Source organism: Microtus oregoni, unplaced genomic scaffold (assembly GCF_018167655.1).
Source record: "Microtus oregoni isolate MIOR12 unplaced genomic scaffold, Mior012 000007F_ref0000211, whole genome shotgun sequence".
Lineage (NCBI taxonomy): Eukaryota > Metazoa > Chordata > Mammalia > Rodentia > Cricetidae > Microtus > Microtus oregoni.
Genome location: NW_024543066.1, coordinates 11,504,757 through 11,523,984, shown reverse-complemented (window position 1 = coordinate 11,523,984; position 19,228 = coordinate 11,504,757). Strand labels below are relative to the sequence as shown.

Genomic DNA, 19,228 nt, shown 5'->3' with positions numbered 1-19,228 from the left:
GGCCCTGGCTGCCCACTCTGGAGTACTCTGACACCCCATGCTCAATGATCCTGCGCCAGCAGCCTCCAGGCTGGGAGAAGTTCCCAGGCTCTTTCCATGTCTCTTGGCCGCACCATTGCCCGGTGAGTGTCTAGCTCAATTGCCTCTTTTGCAGTAGTGAAGCCTGCTGGAAGGGAAGCTATGCCCGTAGTCACACAGTAGGAAGCTCAGTGACACCCCTGTTAGGCCTTTATTCATAGACCTGCTTTTCAGTTATGCTGTTTTCAAGGCAGTCAAGATAAATAAGTGTATTCCCCCCCACACACCTTCCCAACCACTCCATCACTTTCTGATGTACGGTCTCTTGTATCCCAGGCTGGCCTCGAAGTATATAGCATTGGACTTTAAGTTCTGAATTTTCCTGACTCCACTTGCCCAAGTGGTGGGATAACAGGCACACACTACCACATCTCGATGACGCGATGATGGAGAGGGAACACAGGGCTTCCTGCAGGCAAGATGGATTAGTTGGCTTCTCTGTTGCTCTTATAAAACACTCACTAAAAGCAGCTTGGGGCTGAAAGGGTTTATTTGGCTTACATGCCCTGATCACGGTCATCTGAGGAAGTCAGAGGCAGAAACCATGGAGGAAAGTATTTTTTCTGGACTATTCAACTGGATTTCTTAGACCATCCAGAACCACCTGGCCAGGAGTGGAACTGTACACAGTGGGCTGGGCCCTCTTATCATTAATCAAGAAACTGACCACACAGACATGCCCACAGGCCAATCTGATGGAGACCATTCCTCAACCCAGATTCCTTTTGCCCAGAGATGTCTAAGTTTGCGTCAAGTTGACAGAAACTTGCCAAAAATGCTAGGTAAGAACATCTGAGCCATACCCCAGCCCACTCCCTGTTCATGTGTACAGATAGGCTGAGGGACCCCAGGAATGCTAGACCTGAGGACCCCTTGGCAAGGCCTCATGTCCAGCCTGGACTCCATGAGTCCCAAGGATATGTGGCAGCCCCAGGTTCCTGGGGCCCCTCTTCCTTGCTTGGGGCACTGAAACCTAAATGCTGATTGAGCCAAGGTTTCTCGTGTTGTACAACATTTAGACAGATCCACTGGCCACTGCCCAGAGCAATTCAGGGTGAAAGTGCAGTGACAGGCTGGTAATGTTGGCTGTGAGCACAAGCTGGGACACAGCAGGGTGTGTTCTACATGTCTCTCTGACCTGTTCAACAAGCCACACCACCGCCAGAGCTGGGGCCTCTAGCGCCATCTCCCTAGGCGAGTCCTCAAAGGTGTGCACTCCCAGGCCCACCTGGCTGTCTACAGAGACGCAGCTCCCAGAAGCAGCGTCAAGCATCCTGTCAAGCAGTGGAGATGGAGCTTGGCTGTGAAGCCTGCACTGTCTGCACAGGCATGGAAAAAGGCAGGCGCTCTAGGTTGGGGGGGGGGGGTTGCTGTCCCACAAATGTCAGGGAAGAGCCAATGTAGTGATAGATTATTCATGTCTGACATAGACACAAAGCAAGACATGGATTGATTCTTCCATCTTCCCGCTTCCCCAATCTCAGCTCCTCTCTTTTTTTAATTAATTAATTAGTTAATTAATTACGTACACAGTGTTCTGCTTGCATTCCAGAAGAGGGCACCAGATCTCATTACAGATGGTTGTGAGCCACCATGTGGTTGCTGGGAATCGAACTCAGGACCTCTGGAAGAGCAGCCAGTGCTCTTAACCTCTGCACCACCTCTCCAGCCCCCATTCTCCTCTCTTGGCAGTGTTGGGGTTTAAACCCAGGGTCTCAGATATGCCAGGCAAGCATTTTACCAACAAGAAGGAGGTGAAGCATAGACTGGTTCTTTCTCCCCTCCCTTCCCCCACCTCTGCAGTGCTGGGGACCCAGGGACTCTTGCATGCCAGTCAAGAACTCTGCCAACTGAACTGTATCCAACCCAGTGGACTGGTACTTTAAAATCACACAGCGAGTTTCACATCAGCCCTTCTTGCCCAATAAGATGCCCCACAACCTTTCCTCCTGCTTGGCATCCAGCTTCTGCTTGGATCCTTCCAAGGAAGAACTGTTTCATCACCACCTTCCAAGGAAACCACCCTTTGCAGGGTTGCAAAGCTCTGATCCATTCAAATACTTTTCTTGTTGTGGGCCCCAAAGATATCGCCCAGCCATCTCCATCCTTTGTGTGGAGGCTTGCCCAAAGCCAGTCAGCTCCTTGATGGTCCTTCCTTGTTTGTTCCCACCTGCAATCATCTTACGACTGCTGGGCCCAGACCGCAGAGCGCTGGCTTCATTGTCCCCATCCTCCAAAACAGAAAGGAAAAACACACACACAAACACACACACACACACACACACACACACACACGCACACACACACAGCACCACTTGTGAAGTCCAAAACAAAACACTGAGGGCAGTGTTAATAAATAGGTTATATTTTAAAAATCAGACTCTCCATGCTGGGGACTGACTCCGAGTAGCTCCAGCCACCTGCAAAGGGGACAGCAGTATGGGGATAGCACACAGAGTCCCTAGCACCCCTGCTCCCCACTACTTGCAGGCCAGGGGCCTAAGGTTTTCCTTCCTCTGTCTGAGGAAGGTGGACGGATAAGCACCTCTGCAGCACCTCTACCACTGGCCCTGAAAGTGAGGATCTAGGCCATTTCCTGAGAACCAGAGGGCCGTGGAAGATGAGCTTGACTCCACGCATCTTCCCTACCCTAATCCAGGAGCAGCAGCTGGCATCCTGCCCAGGCCATCCACAGGGTCCATGTAAGTGGACTCTAGTCCTCGGCCTTGTGACTCCCCCACACCTGCCTGACCTTCTGAGAATCACATACTCTATCCCAGCTGGAACCAGAAGGGAAGACCCCCAACTCCAGCAGGCTTTCAGCAGAGTGACGACTGAGGGGTATAGCCTGGGAAATGACATCTCTCTAGTACCTGGTGGTCACCTTTCTGCTGGACCTCCTTCAGGCCTTAGTGACGACTGAAGATGTTCTTCCTGGTCAAACCAGGGGTCAAGCCCCAGCTTAGAAACTCCTGGATGTTGAAGTTATGTATCCAGGCCTCCTTCTCTGGTAGATTGGATGCAAGATTGGAAGGTCAGAGCTGGACGGCGGTAGTGCACACCTTTAATCCCAGCACTTGGGAGGCAGAGGCAGGCGAATCTCTGTGAGTTCAATGCCAGCCTGGTCTACAGAGCGAGTTCCAGGACAGTTGGGCTACACAGAGAAATCCTATCTCAAAAAACAAAAAAAGCAAAGCAGAACAAAATATTGGGAGCCTAGTCTACAGCCTGGAGTCACCAGCGGTGACATCTACAAGGACAAAGTGAGTCACAAAAGTGACTCCACAGCCACAAAGGTGAACTAATGTCTGTCTGGGATGTCTGTCCAGGAGTTATTAGTGGCCCTCAGCTGAGAAGAGCCAGGCCTGAGAAGAACGCCTCTCCCCTGGCCCACCCTGTGTCAGGGAAGCATCACTACCACTTCCATGCTAGCCTTTCCCTAGTCTGCCTTTGAGTAGCCCCACCTCCTCCAGTCCCCTTTGGCCTTTGGGGAAAGTGGGGCTGTGTAGGTCTCCCTGGTAGTCAGAAGTCATGGACAAGCAAGCATCTCTGTCGGGCCCGCTTCCCCCTCCCACCCTCACTCCCTCCCAGTGGCTGTGGGAAGGGACTTTACTGAGCCTGGAGGAACAGATCTTAGGAGCCACTTGAAAGTGGAGCCCAAGCCCTATTGGCTGAGGTATTTCTGGTTAGGGCAATCCCTGATCTCTCTCTTCCCCCAACCCTGTCAGGGGGTCAAGAGCGTCACAGCCCCAAACAGAACAAGACAGCAAATAATTTAAAAGGAGACCTGTGCTACTTCCTGTCCCCTGTGCTTGAGTCCTCTGAGCCAGGGTCACTGGACCACATGCAGAGTGTAAATGTGACCAGAGGGACGGGTTCAAGTCACTGGGGAGGTAGCAGGAAGGCTGGTGCCTCTATGTCCTGGTTCCTCCCTGGATGGTCCTTGATCCTCAGAGGCTGTCATGGCAGTTTGAGTCCAGCCTGAAGGTGGTGGAGTGGCAGAAGAATTGCCCTCAAATGTTGTAGGTCTTAGCATCTGGGGCGTGAAGGGGTGCTGAGTCCCTGAGGAGATCCTGTCCACCAGCCGTGGTAGCTGTGTGGGATGGCTTTGCCGATGGTCTTCCACTCTGGTTGGCCCCTTTGAGGACTCCACATCCTCCTGGGTGGCCTTGGGTTCTGGCAAGAGACTCCCAGGAGTGGAGAAGGTGGGTAGTGAGGTCACATTGGCACTGGGGCCTGAAGTGCAAGACTCACAGCACAGCCGGTGGTAGCCAGGGATGGAGCAATAGCGGTCCAGTACTTTCATCCGGCAGAAGATGGACCTGTCTCCCACACAGGGCTCCGCTGCACATACACCAACACAGAGAGATGCCCATCAGGAGGGAACACTATGACTTGCTCCGCCAGCAATCCTTTCTCCTCCTTCTGCCCTGGCTGGAATCGCTACATAACTCTTTCTAGAGGGGTCATAGCTCCACCCAAGAAGACAGAACCCTTTCATAGGGAAGAGAAACTAAAGTGTCCCCCACCCCAGCATCAGCATCACTGGGACCTTGATGGTGAGGCTAGTTGTCAGGTTCTATGCAGACCTCTGGAGTACGGCAGCACTGTTTTAACAAATCCTCCAGTGCACGGGAAAACCCCGGGGCTGTGGCTCTGTCTGGGTCAACTAAATACTCGGCTATACAGTTTTCATCAAGAAGCTCTATCTGGAGAGTCTGGGCCGGGGCCTGAAATTCTAGATCCAGCCAAGTGTGAGAACCCTGCTCTAGGAGGAAGCCTGAGCCCCTGCTCTCCCTGCAGCCAATGACCAGGCTAAGGTCCAATGAGCTCACCTGTAACCAGGAGATCAGCATCCAGCCACTTGGGGTACAGGTGGAACATTAATCCCTTACCACTAAATCTCAACCAAGAACATTGAGGCTGAAGTGTTCTAAACTGCTGCTGGGACTGGTCCAGGCACAGCTCTTTAGAGAAAGTGTGATTGAGGGCAAGAGCTCAGATTTGTACTAATTGGAGCTCAAGACTGCTAGGATCAGGAGCCCGCTCTGAAGCGGGGACAGTGGAAGCCGGTGGCCTCTAGATGGCGCCAGAGCTCCAGAGCCAGAATCCGACCACCAGCTTCTGCTTTGAGGGATTTGCCCAGCCTTTTGGGGGGTTGGAGGAGCAGGGAGGTCAAAGGGTTGCACAAGGTCACACTCTTTAACTAGATTTGGGTTCTGTTCTTTGTACAACTCATCTTGCCAGACTCCAATTGGAGGCCCTAGAGAGAGGACTCTGGTAACCTAGGAAGGGAGTGTAGCATCGCAGGGGCAAGCCAAGTCTTTATTCACAGCGACATACCGGCAGGACCACAGGATGAGCTCACTGCTACCCCTGTGATGAGTTCACTGGAGTAGCAGAGGATGCTCACCCCATGGTTCATTCTCTCAGCTGCCCGGGAAAGAGTTCCTATTTAGGAAGGCAGACCCCAGAAGTGTGGACACAGACAGGATTCATAATTCAGAACCCTGGGGCAGGCTTTACAGGTTTATAAAACAGGACACCGTCACAACAGTGGGACAGTGCCTTGTCACCAAGCATGGCAATGTCTCTGCAGCAGAAGTCTATATGATTTCTCTTTAGCCCGGATCAGGTTTGGCCACCATAGGAATAACAGCAAATTTACAACTCAAGGCGAATGGAATCACGGAAGAGGACACGGGTCAGAGCAGACCCTTCGTGTTCTCTGAGGCCACCAGACAAGCTTTAGGTCTGTTCCACTGTCACTAAACCCTGGGGTGCCTGAAAGGCTGGGGGAGTTGAGGGCCAGAGGCCATGCTTACTTGTTGAAGTCAGGTTCGTGGGAGTCAGGGGCCTGGATTGGGGTTCCTGGTGCCCCACTTTGGTCACAGGGTCCTGGACCGTGGCTTTCACTGTAGAGTTCTGGAGCCCTCCTGTGAACAGAAATGGAGATGTACTATACACAGCAGGTGGGCATCCCTTGTCCAGAATGCTTGGGACCAGAAGCACTCCAATTTTAACAATTTCTCCTGCAATATGGAATATTTGCCGACTTAATGAGAGCTCTTGGAGATGAGACCCAAATCTAAACATGGGTGCATCTGTTTCTTCTTTACTTCATTTCTTTATATGTTGTTGTTGTGTGTACAAGGGTGGGTATGTATGTCCCATAGCATGTGCAGAGGTCAGAGGACAATTTGGAGAAGTCAGTTCTCTGCTTGGGTCATCAGGTTTAGTAGCAAGTGAGCCAAACTTTAACCACTGAGCCATCTTGCCGGCCCCACCTGGTTCTTACACATAAAGTGTGCAGTAATTTTGTACAATGTTTTAAATGCTTCGGGGAATGGGATGTGGTTTGTGTATCAAAGTGGAAGAGCCTGGGAAGGTCTTTTTTTTCCTCCTTGAGGATGCTGGCTAACTGGGTATTATAGTCTGATCACAACATATCCTACGCAGACAGGAATGCAATCTTCCATCTTTGGCAGCATGCCAGGGCTCCAAAAGTCCTGGATCAGAAAGCACTTTGGATTGGGATGCTCAACCTGTCTTTGGACTTAAGGGCCAGGATACGAGCTGTTGCAGGGTCATGGCCAGAAGATGGGTCTGGGCCTCCCCATCCCATCTACTCACCTCCACAGGCAGGCAGGCTGCAGACCTGCACAGTGTCCGGCTTGACCCCCTCGCACTGCCCGAGGGCATTGGAGCTGTTCCGGCACACCACCTGCCGTTGCTGGATGCCTTCTCCGCAGGTGGCAGAGCACTGTACAGGAGCAGGAAGGCCAAGAACCATACAATGCCAGGTGCAGGGTAGATAGGAGAGAGGGAAGAGGGGGCAGTAAACTCAGTGACAGAAAGGACCAAGAAGGCTGCTATGCGTTCCTTCATTTGACCAGATGGGTATGCAAGGTCTGTAGCCTCGCCAGGACCCTGCCATTGTAGGGTTCTCTGGAGCCAGTATGATGAACGCTACCCAAGCTTGGGACTCCTTATATCTTTCCACAATTTGAACTGTGAATGCATCTCAGGAGAGGGCTTCTGGGACCCCATTCTATCAACTGCAACCTGTGTTCACAGTCTCCTCTCAATGCCCCGTTTTCAACTATCTTACGTTTCATCCTGGCAGGCTCCTCTGTTCTGACTTACCACATGACATAACCTGGAGCTTCTAGGAGCCTGGTTTGCAGCTATCGATGCCACCCACACACCTTCCTTGCATCTGACACAGTCCTGACTGATAAATGGACTTGGGGGCACTGTAGGGGCAGGGAAGGGTCACTGGGAAAGCCCTATCGCCCAACGTGACTGGGTCACTTCTAGGCACTGCATAGAATCTCCTAGCAGGACAGGGAAGAACTTGTTCTAGGGCATGTAACCGTTGATCAAGACACAAGTGTCACAGAACCAAAGGGAACCAGGGAACACATGGCTCCTACTCCCTTGTGCCTGTCTCACCCCCTGTGACCCTTGCAAGTCCAGCTGTGCTGTGTAACATCTGCCACTGGTTTGTTTGTCTGTCTTGCTCCCTCACTGGTCTGAAAGCTCCATGAGGGTAAGAGACCAGCCTGTCCAGGGACACTGGGCTTCCAGCCTTCCTTGAATAACATCTTCCATACAGCTGTTGCTCAATAAATATTTCTCGAACATAAGAATGTGCCTTAATTTGGTCATCTATGACATAGGGGCATGAAGCTTAGAGGAGGTGAAAATGGAGGCAGGAGTCTCCATGAAGAACCATCACACATGGCGTGCCTGAAGGTTGCTCTCCTTCCTTCTGAGAAATGTCAGATCAACTGTGGACCCAGAAACCCCTGCCCACGGGTACACTGGAACTCAGACTCCTCCCCACCCACACTCATTTCTGTCCCACATGCTTCCACCCACTCTGCCAGGACCACTCACCTGGGACCAGGCTCCTGTCCGCCACTGGGCTGGGCAGGGCACACGGAGGCACGGCCTCTTGGCCTCTGGCCGGTTACCTAGGCAAGCCTTGGCTGGCATGGCCTTGCGGGTGCCGTTGGAAAGGGGCAGTAGGCATTGCACCCCCCGGGTCTGCAGCCCCAGCTTCCCACAGCTCCGGCTGCAGGCACCCCACTCTTCTGTCACCCACCTGGAGACAGACAGGACAAAGGCAGAGGGAGGTGGAACCATAAGGACACTTCCCTTGGGGCTGCATCCCACAAGACCAGACATGTGCTTCAGAATGCTGCTGCCTGGTTGGTTGGCCTCTGGGACTCTCTCTTGCTGTCTCCTTGGGTAAGGGGAAGGTACCTGTTTAAACCCTGGCCCCTCAGTTGTCCTTGGGCAGCTGTTAACTCCTCCAAGCCTCAGTTTCCCCATCTTTTCATCGGGATTGCTTTAGTCCTCCATAAAGAGTTCAGAGCTACCAGATGAAAGAACCATACTGGATGCTGAGACTCAAGGATGCCCCCAAACACACCAAAGCCACACTTTTTGTAGATTTTTCCCTCTGGTGGGGGCAAGGATTGCTCTCAGTACCCACAGGACTTCAGTGCCTATAGTTCTGAAGAGGGGAGTCTGCAGTCAGGGATGAGTTAGGTAGAGGGAAGGGGCCCAGACTCCTTGACTTTTAGCTAACTGGGGTGGGAGGCGTGTTCTCAAAGCCAATCCTTTACTTTGAAGAATAAATCTTGCCAGGTATGGTGGCATATGCCTGTAATCTCAGCACTTGGGAGACTGAAGCAGGAGGATGGCTGACAGTTGGAAGCTGGCCTGGGTTACAGAGTTCTCTCTCTCTCTCTCTCTCTCTCTCTCTCTCTCTCTCTCTCTCTCACACACACACACACACACACACACACACACACCAGAGATGGGGGAGAGGAAGAGAGAGAATTAAAGAAGAGGGGAAGGAAAGGGAAGGGGGAAGCGGGGAGAAGAAAGAAAATCCCCCAACAAACCCTAAGATTGTTAGGGAAAAACCCACCCAGAATCTTAGAGAGTCAGTCCTGCATGCAGGCCTCATGATCATGATGTAGGAAGTCTTATGAACGACAGAAAAAAAATAATGGGGGGGGGGCAGAGGGGATGACACTATGACCCTTCCTGGTTGTGTACCAGGGAATCACAGTAGACTAATATTGGCTATCAATTCTCATCCCAGCCCCAGATCACATGTCCAGCCCTGAAGAGCCCCCAGGCTCCATGGCACCCATTCAGGGGTTATTCCCAGGGAAGCAAGAATGTAAAGAAGACCCTCTGCAGTTTCCTACCAAGCAGCTACCCCCAGCTCTCTGGGAGTCCCCAGGCAGCACTGCTGCGGGCAGAGGGCACCAACATGGAGGTCTTAAGCCTAGCTCAAGTACCTCCCTTCATGCTCTTTTGAATCATGACCTTGGGCTCCAAATGCCTGTTCCTCAGGCTAGGGAATCTTAACCAGGGATTAGCCACACTGGGGGCTGGTCTCTCAGTGACCAAAGAGGGAGAAGGCAATAGACAGTATTCTTGCCCAGAGATAAGAGTCCCCTGCCTCACCAACAGAAAGCCCAGGTCCTAATAGCGAACGAACGCTAGTTGGGGCAAGGTACTGCCATCCTCTTCCTGGCATTGGAGATTGTCAATGAAGAAACCCAACAGGGATGGCAGGCCATGGAGGGTGGCACAGTGCCTGCTGTGGGCTGTTGTGTGTCCCCTAAGAACCTGGCTGCAGGCTTTCTGTTTGAGGAAGTGCTAAGCGTAGAGCAACTGCAGCTACCTTCCATGTGGGCCAGGGTGAAGAGAGGCAGAGGCCAGACTTTGCTCCTCTGGAACACTCACGTGGGCTGGGGACACGGGTGCTGGTTACAACGCCGTCGGATAGGCTTGGGCCTCTTTTTGTGGTCACACAGGTGCCGCTGCACCATGTGGTGGTCCCGGCGGCGCCGACAGCCGTATTTAGTGAACTGGATTCCTGCAAAGATGGGGCTGCTGTGGGCCAGCTCGAGGCCTTCTGCTCCAGGCCTCCTGCCCTTTCTTGTCCTCAGGTGGACTTTCTAGAAAGTCTATTTCCTCCTTGCCCCAGTACTAAGTCCTACGCAAGTAACTTTATAGAGGGGCTCTTCCCGGCCTGTCAGCACTGGCTGAGAGAGCAGTGGCTTCACAGAGCTGAACAGACAGCCTGCCCTGCAGCCTGCTCCCGCAAGCCCCAACTCCACCCAATGCTCTGCTCAGAATGGCCTCTAGGCATGGGAGATCAGTGAGAAACTGAGTCAAGAGAAGTTGACCCATCAAATGGAGGCACAGCTTCCTGACAGCTCCCTAGAATCTCTGATCTATTCTCCCCTACCCCCACCACTCCCACAACACCTGATACCTCCTCCACAAGCCTTGCTGCAAGGAGACCAGCTCTTGAGAGCCCACTCATAGGTGTCTGTCTCTTCCAGGAGCACATTATTGCTCCCAATGAGGGGCAGCAGGTCCTCGTGGATGACGTACTTGTAGGCCAGGCTACCTCGGGGTTTACCTTCCACTGGGGGGAGCACCTGAGGGGAGACAAGAAGGAGGCAGCACAAGGCCAGAGGCAGAAGCAGGGCCGATGGGGTCCAAGGGGGTCAAAAATATGTTGGGGACTGGGCAGAGGGCCTGGGACACGCCACGATGGCACTGTAGCCCACAAACACTCCATGAGGGAATCTGATCACAGATTGACGTGGGAGAACACACCCACTGCCTGAAACAGAAGCAGCCACTGCCCACAGCCACGGGATTCCACAGCGCTTTTGGGTTTGTAATTGAGACATAACTAACACCATTAATCCAGTGACTGTTAGTACCTGATTGGGGCAGGCGGGACAGTCACAAACTCCCACTGCCCATAGCACCTGCTATGTTCCAAACCCAAGAGCAGCCAGTACCAGGCCATGAGCCATTTTCTCTTCCATAGACCTACATCCTAAGTCTTTGGCATCTAAACTGTCTGACTTAACCAGGCTGCCAGTGAGCAACCTTTTAAACCTTCCCTCTTTCCTCTTCCTCCCACCCCACTTCTTAGGTCTCACATTGCCCACATTGGCCTTGAACTCATGTAGAATGGGATGACTTTGAACTTCTGATCACAGGGGTGAACCTCTAGGCCGTGTGCATAGGATGGAACCTGGGGCTTCATGCACTCTAGGCAAGCATTCTACCAGCTGAGTTACCTCTCCCCCATCTTCCTCTCTCCCTTTTCACTTCCACCCACCTCCCAAGTGCTGAGATTATAGGCATGTGCTACCATGTCTGGTTATTTTTACTTCTTACATTTTCTTTTGAATTATATTTATTATTTGGGGGGCAGGACTGGGGAAGGGGTGAATGCTGTGAGTATGGAGGCCAGAGGACGAGTTGGGGAAGTGGGTTCTCCCCCTCTGCCATATGAACTCTGGAAACTGAGCTCAGGTCATGAGGCTTGGCATTGGCACCAAGTGCCCTGAAGCAGGAACCATCTTGATGCCCCCCCTTCTTCTGGACAGTGTGTCCTTTAATGCATCAATGTCTCCAGGTTGGTGACGTCTAATGTGTTACGTCTATTCCTTTTGTCGCTTATCTCGTTACTGAAGAACAGAAGCTCGTGAAAACTTACTCATTTCCTTCTAAGAGTTACAGGCTACCATTCGTACATTTAGGTCTTTTGTCTGTTTTGCGTTACTTGTATATGGCACTAAGTAGAGGTCCGGCTTCAGCCTTTTACACCTGAAAATCATGCTGTCTCAGCATCCTTTGTTGAGACTATTCACACTCCCTCGACCCGCCTCGGTACCCAGAGCAGACATCAGCTGGCTCCAGGCACACGGGTGGCCACAAATACGAGGTGAACGGGAAGGATGTGTTAGATGGATTCTTACACCAACAGCCTCAGAATTTGCCCCCCAGAGCACAGCGTGACCACTGAGGGCAACACCAGGAACAAAGCCCATCCAAGGCCTCTGTTGTCAGCTCAGGCCGACGGCATGGGGAAAAAGCTCTTGTTGGCCAATCTGCTGAATTACCAATTCCTGCTCCATGAGGCCTGGTCTAGGAATAGGAAAGGGGGTATAGGCAGCAATGGACGGCAGTTAGGATAATGGCCCTATTCCTTTCTCAGAGGCTGGCACTGCCATGGTCCAAACCACCTTAAGCCTCACACATGTTGCCAGGCAACAATGCACAGGGACGCTGAGGGGAGCTGTGAGGACACAGGCACTGGCCCTAACTTCACAGGGCTGCCCTTCCACCAGACCCCGTTTCTCATGCCATGAAATCGGGAGCATGTAACGGCTGCATCTGGCCTCCCACACACCTGGGAAAGCAGACACAAAGGACAGGAAAGGCCACTGCAGGCAAGAAGGCTCACCAGGACGGCAATGGCTTCCGGCAGGGGCCCGCTGGTCTTAAGGCTGTCCTTGGTCTCCTCCGCAGTGTGCTCCCACTCCAATCCCAGTGCAGTGAAGGTTCTGCTAGAGACTTCCTTGCCCTTATGGTTGAGGATGAAGCTTCCGGTCACATGGTTCTTCACCGCTGGCCAGGGAGAGGGGCAAGGTTTTCTATTGCCCTCTACAGAGGCCCCTGACTGACAGTCACGGCTTTCCCAGGAGGCCCCTCCTTAGGTTGCTTCTCTACTTAGCTCCCTGAGCACCCCCATCAGGGCCACCCAGGAGCCCTCCGCAAACCTGTCCTCCCACTGGGTCCAGATGTACATCACTGACCCTTCATCAGCAGCTGGCTTCTTCCACACTGACTAATGGCCACCTACAGTTATGACTCCGTTTAACCCTTTTCAAAAAGCCCAGCCCTTAGAGATGTCCCTGTAGGATCTAAAGCAAAGCACAGAGCACAGGAGAGCAAGCTGTCTCCGTGCAGCCTCAGTTTTACCTTCTATATAAAGTGAAACTAGTCGGGCGGCGGTGGCGCATGCCTTTAATCCCAGCACTCGGAAGGCAGAGGCAGGCGGATCTCTGTGAGTTCGAGGCCAGCCTGGTCTATAAGAGCTAGTTTTAGGATAGGCACCAAAAGCTACAGAGAAACACTGTCTCGAAAAACATAGATAGATAGATAGATAGATAGATAGATAGATAGATAGATAGGAAACTAATGGCCGTAGCCAGCACACAGGGTTGCTTGCCCAGATAGACCTTAAACACACACACACACCCTCCCAGGCAATGAAAGGAACTCATGTATATAACAGCCTCGACTACCTTTGATGTGCACCAGTTGCTGCCCCTGTGCTCACAGAACTAACAATGGCATGATGCTGGTGCTGGGAGACCAGGACCCAGGATAGTTCTGTCTTATCTATCCTCCAAGGGTGACTAAGAACCCAGAGAAGGCCCTGAATTGACCCCAGGCCTCAGTTTCTCTGTGGCTACTGTGTGGATGCGGTATGGCCTTTCAGGTGCCCTCAAAGCTGGAAGAGTGGGAACCACCACAGCTGTGCTAGAAAGAGACACAGCTCCAGGAAGCTTGACGTTTCTCATGTTACCGATAATAATCTAAAATGATAACTGGAAACATTTTTATGATAGCTGAGCTTACCAAGAAACATTCCATTTCACGTAAGTGTTTGTGATGTATAAATCGAAAGTAGCAGGACTTGGTAGCCTAACAGGCTGGAAAGGCCTCTGTGACATATCACAGTGATAGTGTAGCCTACATATCCTCCACAAGGGGGTCTGAGCACAGACAGACATTGGAAAACACAGCCATCCCCTGAAGCAGAAGCAGCCACTGTCCACAGTGGACAGGCTGAGTTCCAATCTGCCCTCTTGGGTTTGTCATTGAGACGCAAGCCACACCGTGTAATTCGCCCTATTAAAGTGTGCAACCCAGTGATTGTTTGGCACATCTAATCATCATCACTGTGCAATCCCAGAATACTTTCACCACCGCAAAAGAACCCTAGCGCACATGCTCATTCATTGCACAGCCCGCCCCCCGGCCCAACCGCCATGGATCTGTGTGATGTCTTCAGAGAGGAATCTCTTTTGGATATGCTTATTTTTTTGACTGCCAATTGGGTTTCAGTAAAGACAAAACCAAACCAAACAATAAAAACATCTTTCATATTGCATTAATGTCTTAACATGAGCTTTTAAAATTGAAAAAAAATGTTTATTTATTTTTATTGGTGAGAGGAGCATATGCCGTGGCCTAAGAGTGGGGGGGGGGGTCAAAGGACAACTTTGTGGGCTCAATTTTCTTCTATCTTTGTGTGATTTTCAGGGATCAAATTGTGGTCACTCAGTTTATGTGACAAGAGCCTTTATCTGTGGACCCATCTGGATGGCTCTTAACTTGAATGTCTATTTTACTTTATTTTGAAATAGAATCTCACTATGTACCCATGGCTAGCCTGAATTTGCTATGTGAACCAGGCTAGCCTTGAACTTGCAGAGATCCTTTTGTTTCTGTTTTCTGAATATTGGGATAAAAGGTGTGCATCACTACCACCACTAAGTCTGGCCTTGACTTTTTAAGTTCAGTCTGTTTGGAGATTCTAATTTGTGTGTGTGTATGTGTGTGTGTGTGTGTGTGTGTACGTACGTACATGTACATGTTTTTTCATGTATGTACATGTTTGTATACGTGTATATATGCATGTATGTGTGTGGTTATAATGTGGAAGCCAGGGATCTTTGTCACAGTCTTCCTTAGTCACTACCTTATTTATCTATTTCCTCATTTTTGAGACCCTGCTACTGCAGATGTTCATGGAGCAGACATCCAGTAAACAGTCCCAGATTTGCTTGTTGGGGTTGGTCATAGCTCAGCCAACTGCCAATACTATCTCCACACTTCCTAGACCAAGTAGCCCCCAACTGGCCCACCAGTTGCCAGTGTTTGCCTGTTTGGGTTCAGGCAACAGTAGAAGAACCACCCAGCCAAGCCACTCATGACCACAGAACTGAGATCCCGTAAGAACTGCTTTTAACCCTTATATTCTGGGTAGTTTACCAGAAAGCAAGAGCTGCCTGAGCCCTTATACAAACATGACTTTTTTTTTTTTAAGTCATCTGCTCACATAAGAAATTTGAACAGTTGTTGCTCCTAGTGGGAAAAGACTGGTCCTGAGGGTTGGTTGTATTTGCTAAACTCCCCTTTAGGCCTTCGGGAATTTGAGTCTGGGACAGTTCATCCATTCAGCATAAATTTAGGAATTAGGAAGAGTTGCCTGCCTTTATCTAAGTGTGGGAGGCCCCACCTGCTCTCTGGGACCCGCCCTATCCCCCCTCCCCCTCTCCCCCCCCCCCCACAGCACTCACCAATGCGGTGGGGCATCTTCTCCAGCAACTCAATCTGAATGTGCCTGGCACCTGCTGGGATCTGCACCTGCTTGAGAGCCGCTGCCACCCAGGGGCATCCAGGAAAGGAAAGAGAGTCCTGAGAGGGTGGCTCCCTGCTCAGCACCCCACCCACCTCACCCCACGCCACTAGGAACACTAGAACTTCTCAGTCATAGAACCCTTCAGAACACAAAAACACCCTTGGGTGGAAACTGGGGTTGGGACCTTCACAAGGAGGTCAGGGGGGCACATGAGATGCGGTGGCTCCAAGTGTCCTCTAAGGGTCCTTCCACGTGCACTGATGTCCGCGTGTGTAAGTTGTGTTTATTTCCCATTCTTGGCTTCCTTTTCTGCTTTCTTTTCTGACCTCTGCTTTCCCTCTTTCCTTCCTAAGCTACTGTGGGGATTTAGACAAAATCAGCCGTGAAGGTCCTACAGGGCTGATTCAAAGCTTGGGAACAAGTCTTTCATGGTCACCAACCTTCCCCTGCTTCACAGGGTGAGGCAAAGCTGCACACTCCCCCAAGGGGACCAGACTCACTCCACACAGAAGTCTAAAGGAGGACTGGTCCTCTTCCACAGCGAGTTTGGTAAGGATGGAGGTGGAAATGAAAGAACTCAAGGTACCAGAAACTCAAAGCAGAAAATGTCCCAGACTTTGTTTTTAAAATGAGAACAGGAAATGAGCGATTCAGTCATGGCCGAGCCATTAATATAGTCTGACCCCCCCCCCTTGGTCCTATCAAAGGCCCAGGGGCAAAGAGATGGCTGGGCACATGTCCTCCCATGATATCTACCCCTTTCCCAAAAGAACTTTGTGAGCTCCTGGGCTCTGCCTATGCTAGCATGCCAGAAGAGAAGGGACCAACCACGGGTAGTTCTGAGACGGTCTGCAGACAGGTTCCAGAACCCTCCCCTCCCCAGCACTGGTCAAGGAGAAGCACACACAGCCCCCCCACACACCCAGCTGGGCTTACCTGCCTGCTTGGAGGCCTTCCCCAGTGTCCCCTTCACAGTCCTGCAGTGAGAGTTGTCCCCACCACAGACACCGCACTTGTCATCCGCCTTCATGGATCCCATTTCTTTGTCACAACCAAAGGGCTGGGGGTGGAGGTGAGGTCAGTGGAAGGAGGCTCCCCTGCCTCCACCTCTTAGGTCCCCTGGCTCCCTCCTGAGACTCCTGGCCCTGGCCAAAGGGGGAACCCTAGAACATGGGAACTCCCCAAAATTCTCCCTGTGACCCAGGTAAAGAATTACCCAGTGTGGTGATTAATGAGTCTCAAATTGCCTTTCTTCCCTAACTGTGTAGGGCAGAAAGGGACCCCCTCTGCAGCTGTCCTAGCTGTCCTTAAGTGTGGCAGGTGAGCAAACCCATCATCCTGGGAACCAAAAGGTGGCAGAGCATAGACAGCTTGCAGGGGTACCCACCACGCACTCGCCGCGTGCACAGACACTATAGGGGTCCCGATAGCTGCAGCGCGTTCCATCGTGGACTACTTGGTTCATAAATACCACATCTCCCGTGTCTGCAGACTGGCAAATGAGCTCACACTTCTGGGCGTCTGTGAGGAGAGAGACACTGCTAAGCCCCACTGGGTCGACAGAAAGTAGGAGGGTTCAGGATGTTACCAGCTTGTGATCTAGCCAAGAAGTCAGGGGCCAGCTCTGGGCAGGGATGGGAGCTCTGTCTGGGGGACGGGTTGAAGAGCCTTGCTGTGGCATTTATGGATTGGTCTCATAACCGGAGACGAATGTCTTGAGCCTTTTTGAGCCTCAGTTCCCTTATTTTCATGATTGCCAGTCAGTAAAATGTACTATCAGTTTGCTGAGAAAAATCTATTGATAAACCACCAATTGTAAGCCAACACCTACAGCTAGAGAAACAGCTCAGCGGTTAAGAATACTTGCTGCTCTTCCAGCAGACCTGCGTTCAATTCTCAGCACCTAGGATGGGCTGCTAACAACCAACTGCAACTCCAGTTCCAGGGGATCATCTGGTGTCTGTGGGCACCTGTATACACATTCGCTCTCACAAGTGTATGCACACACAATTAAAAATAAATCATATATATATATATATATATATATATATATATATATATATATCATATATATTAACCTAGCAGATGCTCACTGGCTACCAGATCCTCCCAAAGCCCTTTCATACTTTGAGAAACAATAGTAAATGCCTGTCACAATGACTTGATTCATCCCATTTCAACATCCGAGTGAGGAAGGTTCTAGTGGGATAGGACATACACTTATTTTTTTAGTGACCCAGTGAGTTTAATTAGGGTCATTTACACAAACATCGGTGAGGGTTACTTAGAGGAGCATGGGCAATTTACAGCTGCCACAACCACCTCACCCCACTAGGAGCCAACCACTTTGGGTTTGTAGGTGTGTATGTATGTGTGTGTATGTGTTGCATGCACGTGGATGAATGTATAAGCATATGGAAGCCAGAGATGGACATCAGATATCTCCCTCAGTCGCTCACCATCTAGTATTTTGAGACAGAGTCTCTCATTGAACCCGAAGTCCACTGATTTGGCTGGGATCAGTCTCCCTGCCCATCCGCACCAGTACTGGGGTTATACATATGTGCCACGGTGCCCAGCCTTTGTGTGGGCCTTCTTGTTGTTGTTATCTTTTATTTTAGGAGCCCTGCTAATCCTCTCTGTATTGTTCTAATTTTAGTATATATGCTGTCGAAGCGAGCACCCTGCCTTGTTTTTTGAGACAGGGTCTCTCATGGGATCTGGAATGTGCCAATCAGTCTAAGTTGGCTGGCTAGTAAACCCCAGGGACTCAGTTTTTCTATCTCCCTAGTGTTGAAATTACAAATATATGCCATCGTGCCTAGATTTATCTTTTAAAAAAGATTTGAAGAGTTATTTTTAAATTTGTATGTGTATGGGTATTTTGTCTGCACATATGTATGTGTGCCATGTGTGTGCAGTGCCCATGGAGGCCAGAAGAGGGCATCAGATCGCCCTAGAATTGGAGTTACAGATTGATGTTAGCCACCAGTGGTGTAGGGAATCAAACCTGGGTTCTCTGGAAGAGCAGTCAGTATTCTTAAACTCTGAGCCATCTCTCCAGCCCCAGACTTACCTTTTTAACGTGGAGTCATTCAACTTCACACATTTGCAGAACAAACACTTTACCAACTAAGCTATGTTCTCATCTCCCTTCCCCAACCCCAAGGAGTACTGGGAATCAAACCGAGGGTCTCATGCATGCTAGGCAAGTGTTCTACCACTGAGCCTCACCCCAGGCCAGGTTCTACGGCACAGAGGAAACATGGGACCAGAGGCTAAATCATTTTGCTTAAGGCCACACATGGAATGGCTCAGCCAAGTCTCTAACTGCAAAGTCACTTGGATCTTGCTTTGGCTCTGCAGCCTGGCCAGGCACACCAGTAGGAGAACTGTATGTCCCAAAGTAAAAAATGTTCCCTTCTTTCTCCCAGCTGACAATGTCCTAAAAAGGAAGTTGCAGAGAACACATAAACACTAGCTGTGTTTCTTAGAAAAAGTGAGGTTGGGGGCTTAGCTCACTTCCTGGAATTGGTCTAAGTTCTGGGAAGGCCTGAGGTCCAGCTGTTCCTCGACCTTCTTGCCCTTCCTGCCCAGGCCTCTCTGCTTAGCTCCCTTCCCAGTGACCTGCAGCCCATCCCGAAACCCTCCCAAAGAGTCCAGCCAGCGTCTGCTCCTCTCTCCAAGCTCCCAAGACACTGTCACTCCTTGTCTCCCTCACACAGGACTCCAGTATGGAGTCACGACAGCTAAGACCACTTAGAGAACCTGCTTGGGAGTCAGATTCCCAATGAGGTCTGAGTCTGAGAGCTTTACCTCCAGGTGAGAAGCAGGGTCCTTGCAGTGGGCCCAGCAAGCAGGTGTCTGGGCATC

General features: G+C 51.1%; 1 protein-coding gene across 1 annotated transcript in view; it reads right to left on the bottom strand.

Annotated features, from left to right (window-relative positions):
- Nucleotides 1–2,438: 2,438 nt before the first annotated feature.
- The window catches only part of Adamts14 (ADAM metallopeptidase with thrombospondin type 1 motif 14), a 66,716-nt gene continuing 49,926 nt past the window's right edge, over nt 2,439–19,228 (bottom strand). The window contains exons 13-22 of the mRNA XM_041656010.1: nt 16,743–16,876; nt 16,292–16,415; nt 15,294–15,374; nt 12,386–12,549; nt 10,388–10,556; nt 9,853–9,985; nt 7,981–8,188; nt 6,712–6,841; nt 5,904–6,014; nt 2,439–4,422 (exon numbers count right to left, since the gene is read on the bottom strand). Of these exons, the coding sequence (XP_041511944.1) occupies nt 3,956–4,422; nt 5,904–6,014; nt 6,712–6,841; nt 7,981–8,188; nt 9,853–9,985; nt 10,388–10,556; nt 12,386–12,549; nt 15,294–15,374; nt 16,292–16,415; nt 16,743–16,876 (1,721 nt within the window). The 3' untranslated portion in view covers nt 2,439–3,955. The remainder of the gene's footprint in view (nt 4,423–5,903; nt 6,015–6,711; nt 6,842–7,980; nt 8,189–9,852; nt 9,986–10,387; nt 10,557–12,385; nt 12,550–15,293; nt 15,375–16,291; nt 16,416–16,742; nt 16,877–19,228) is intronic.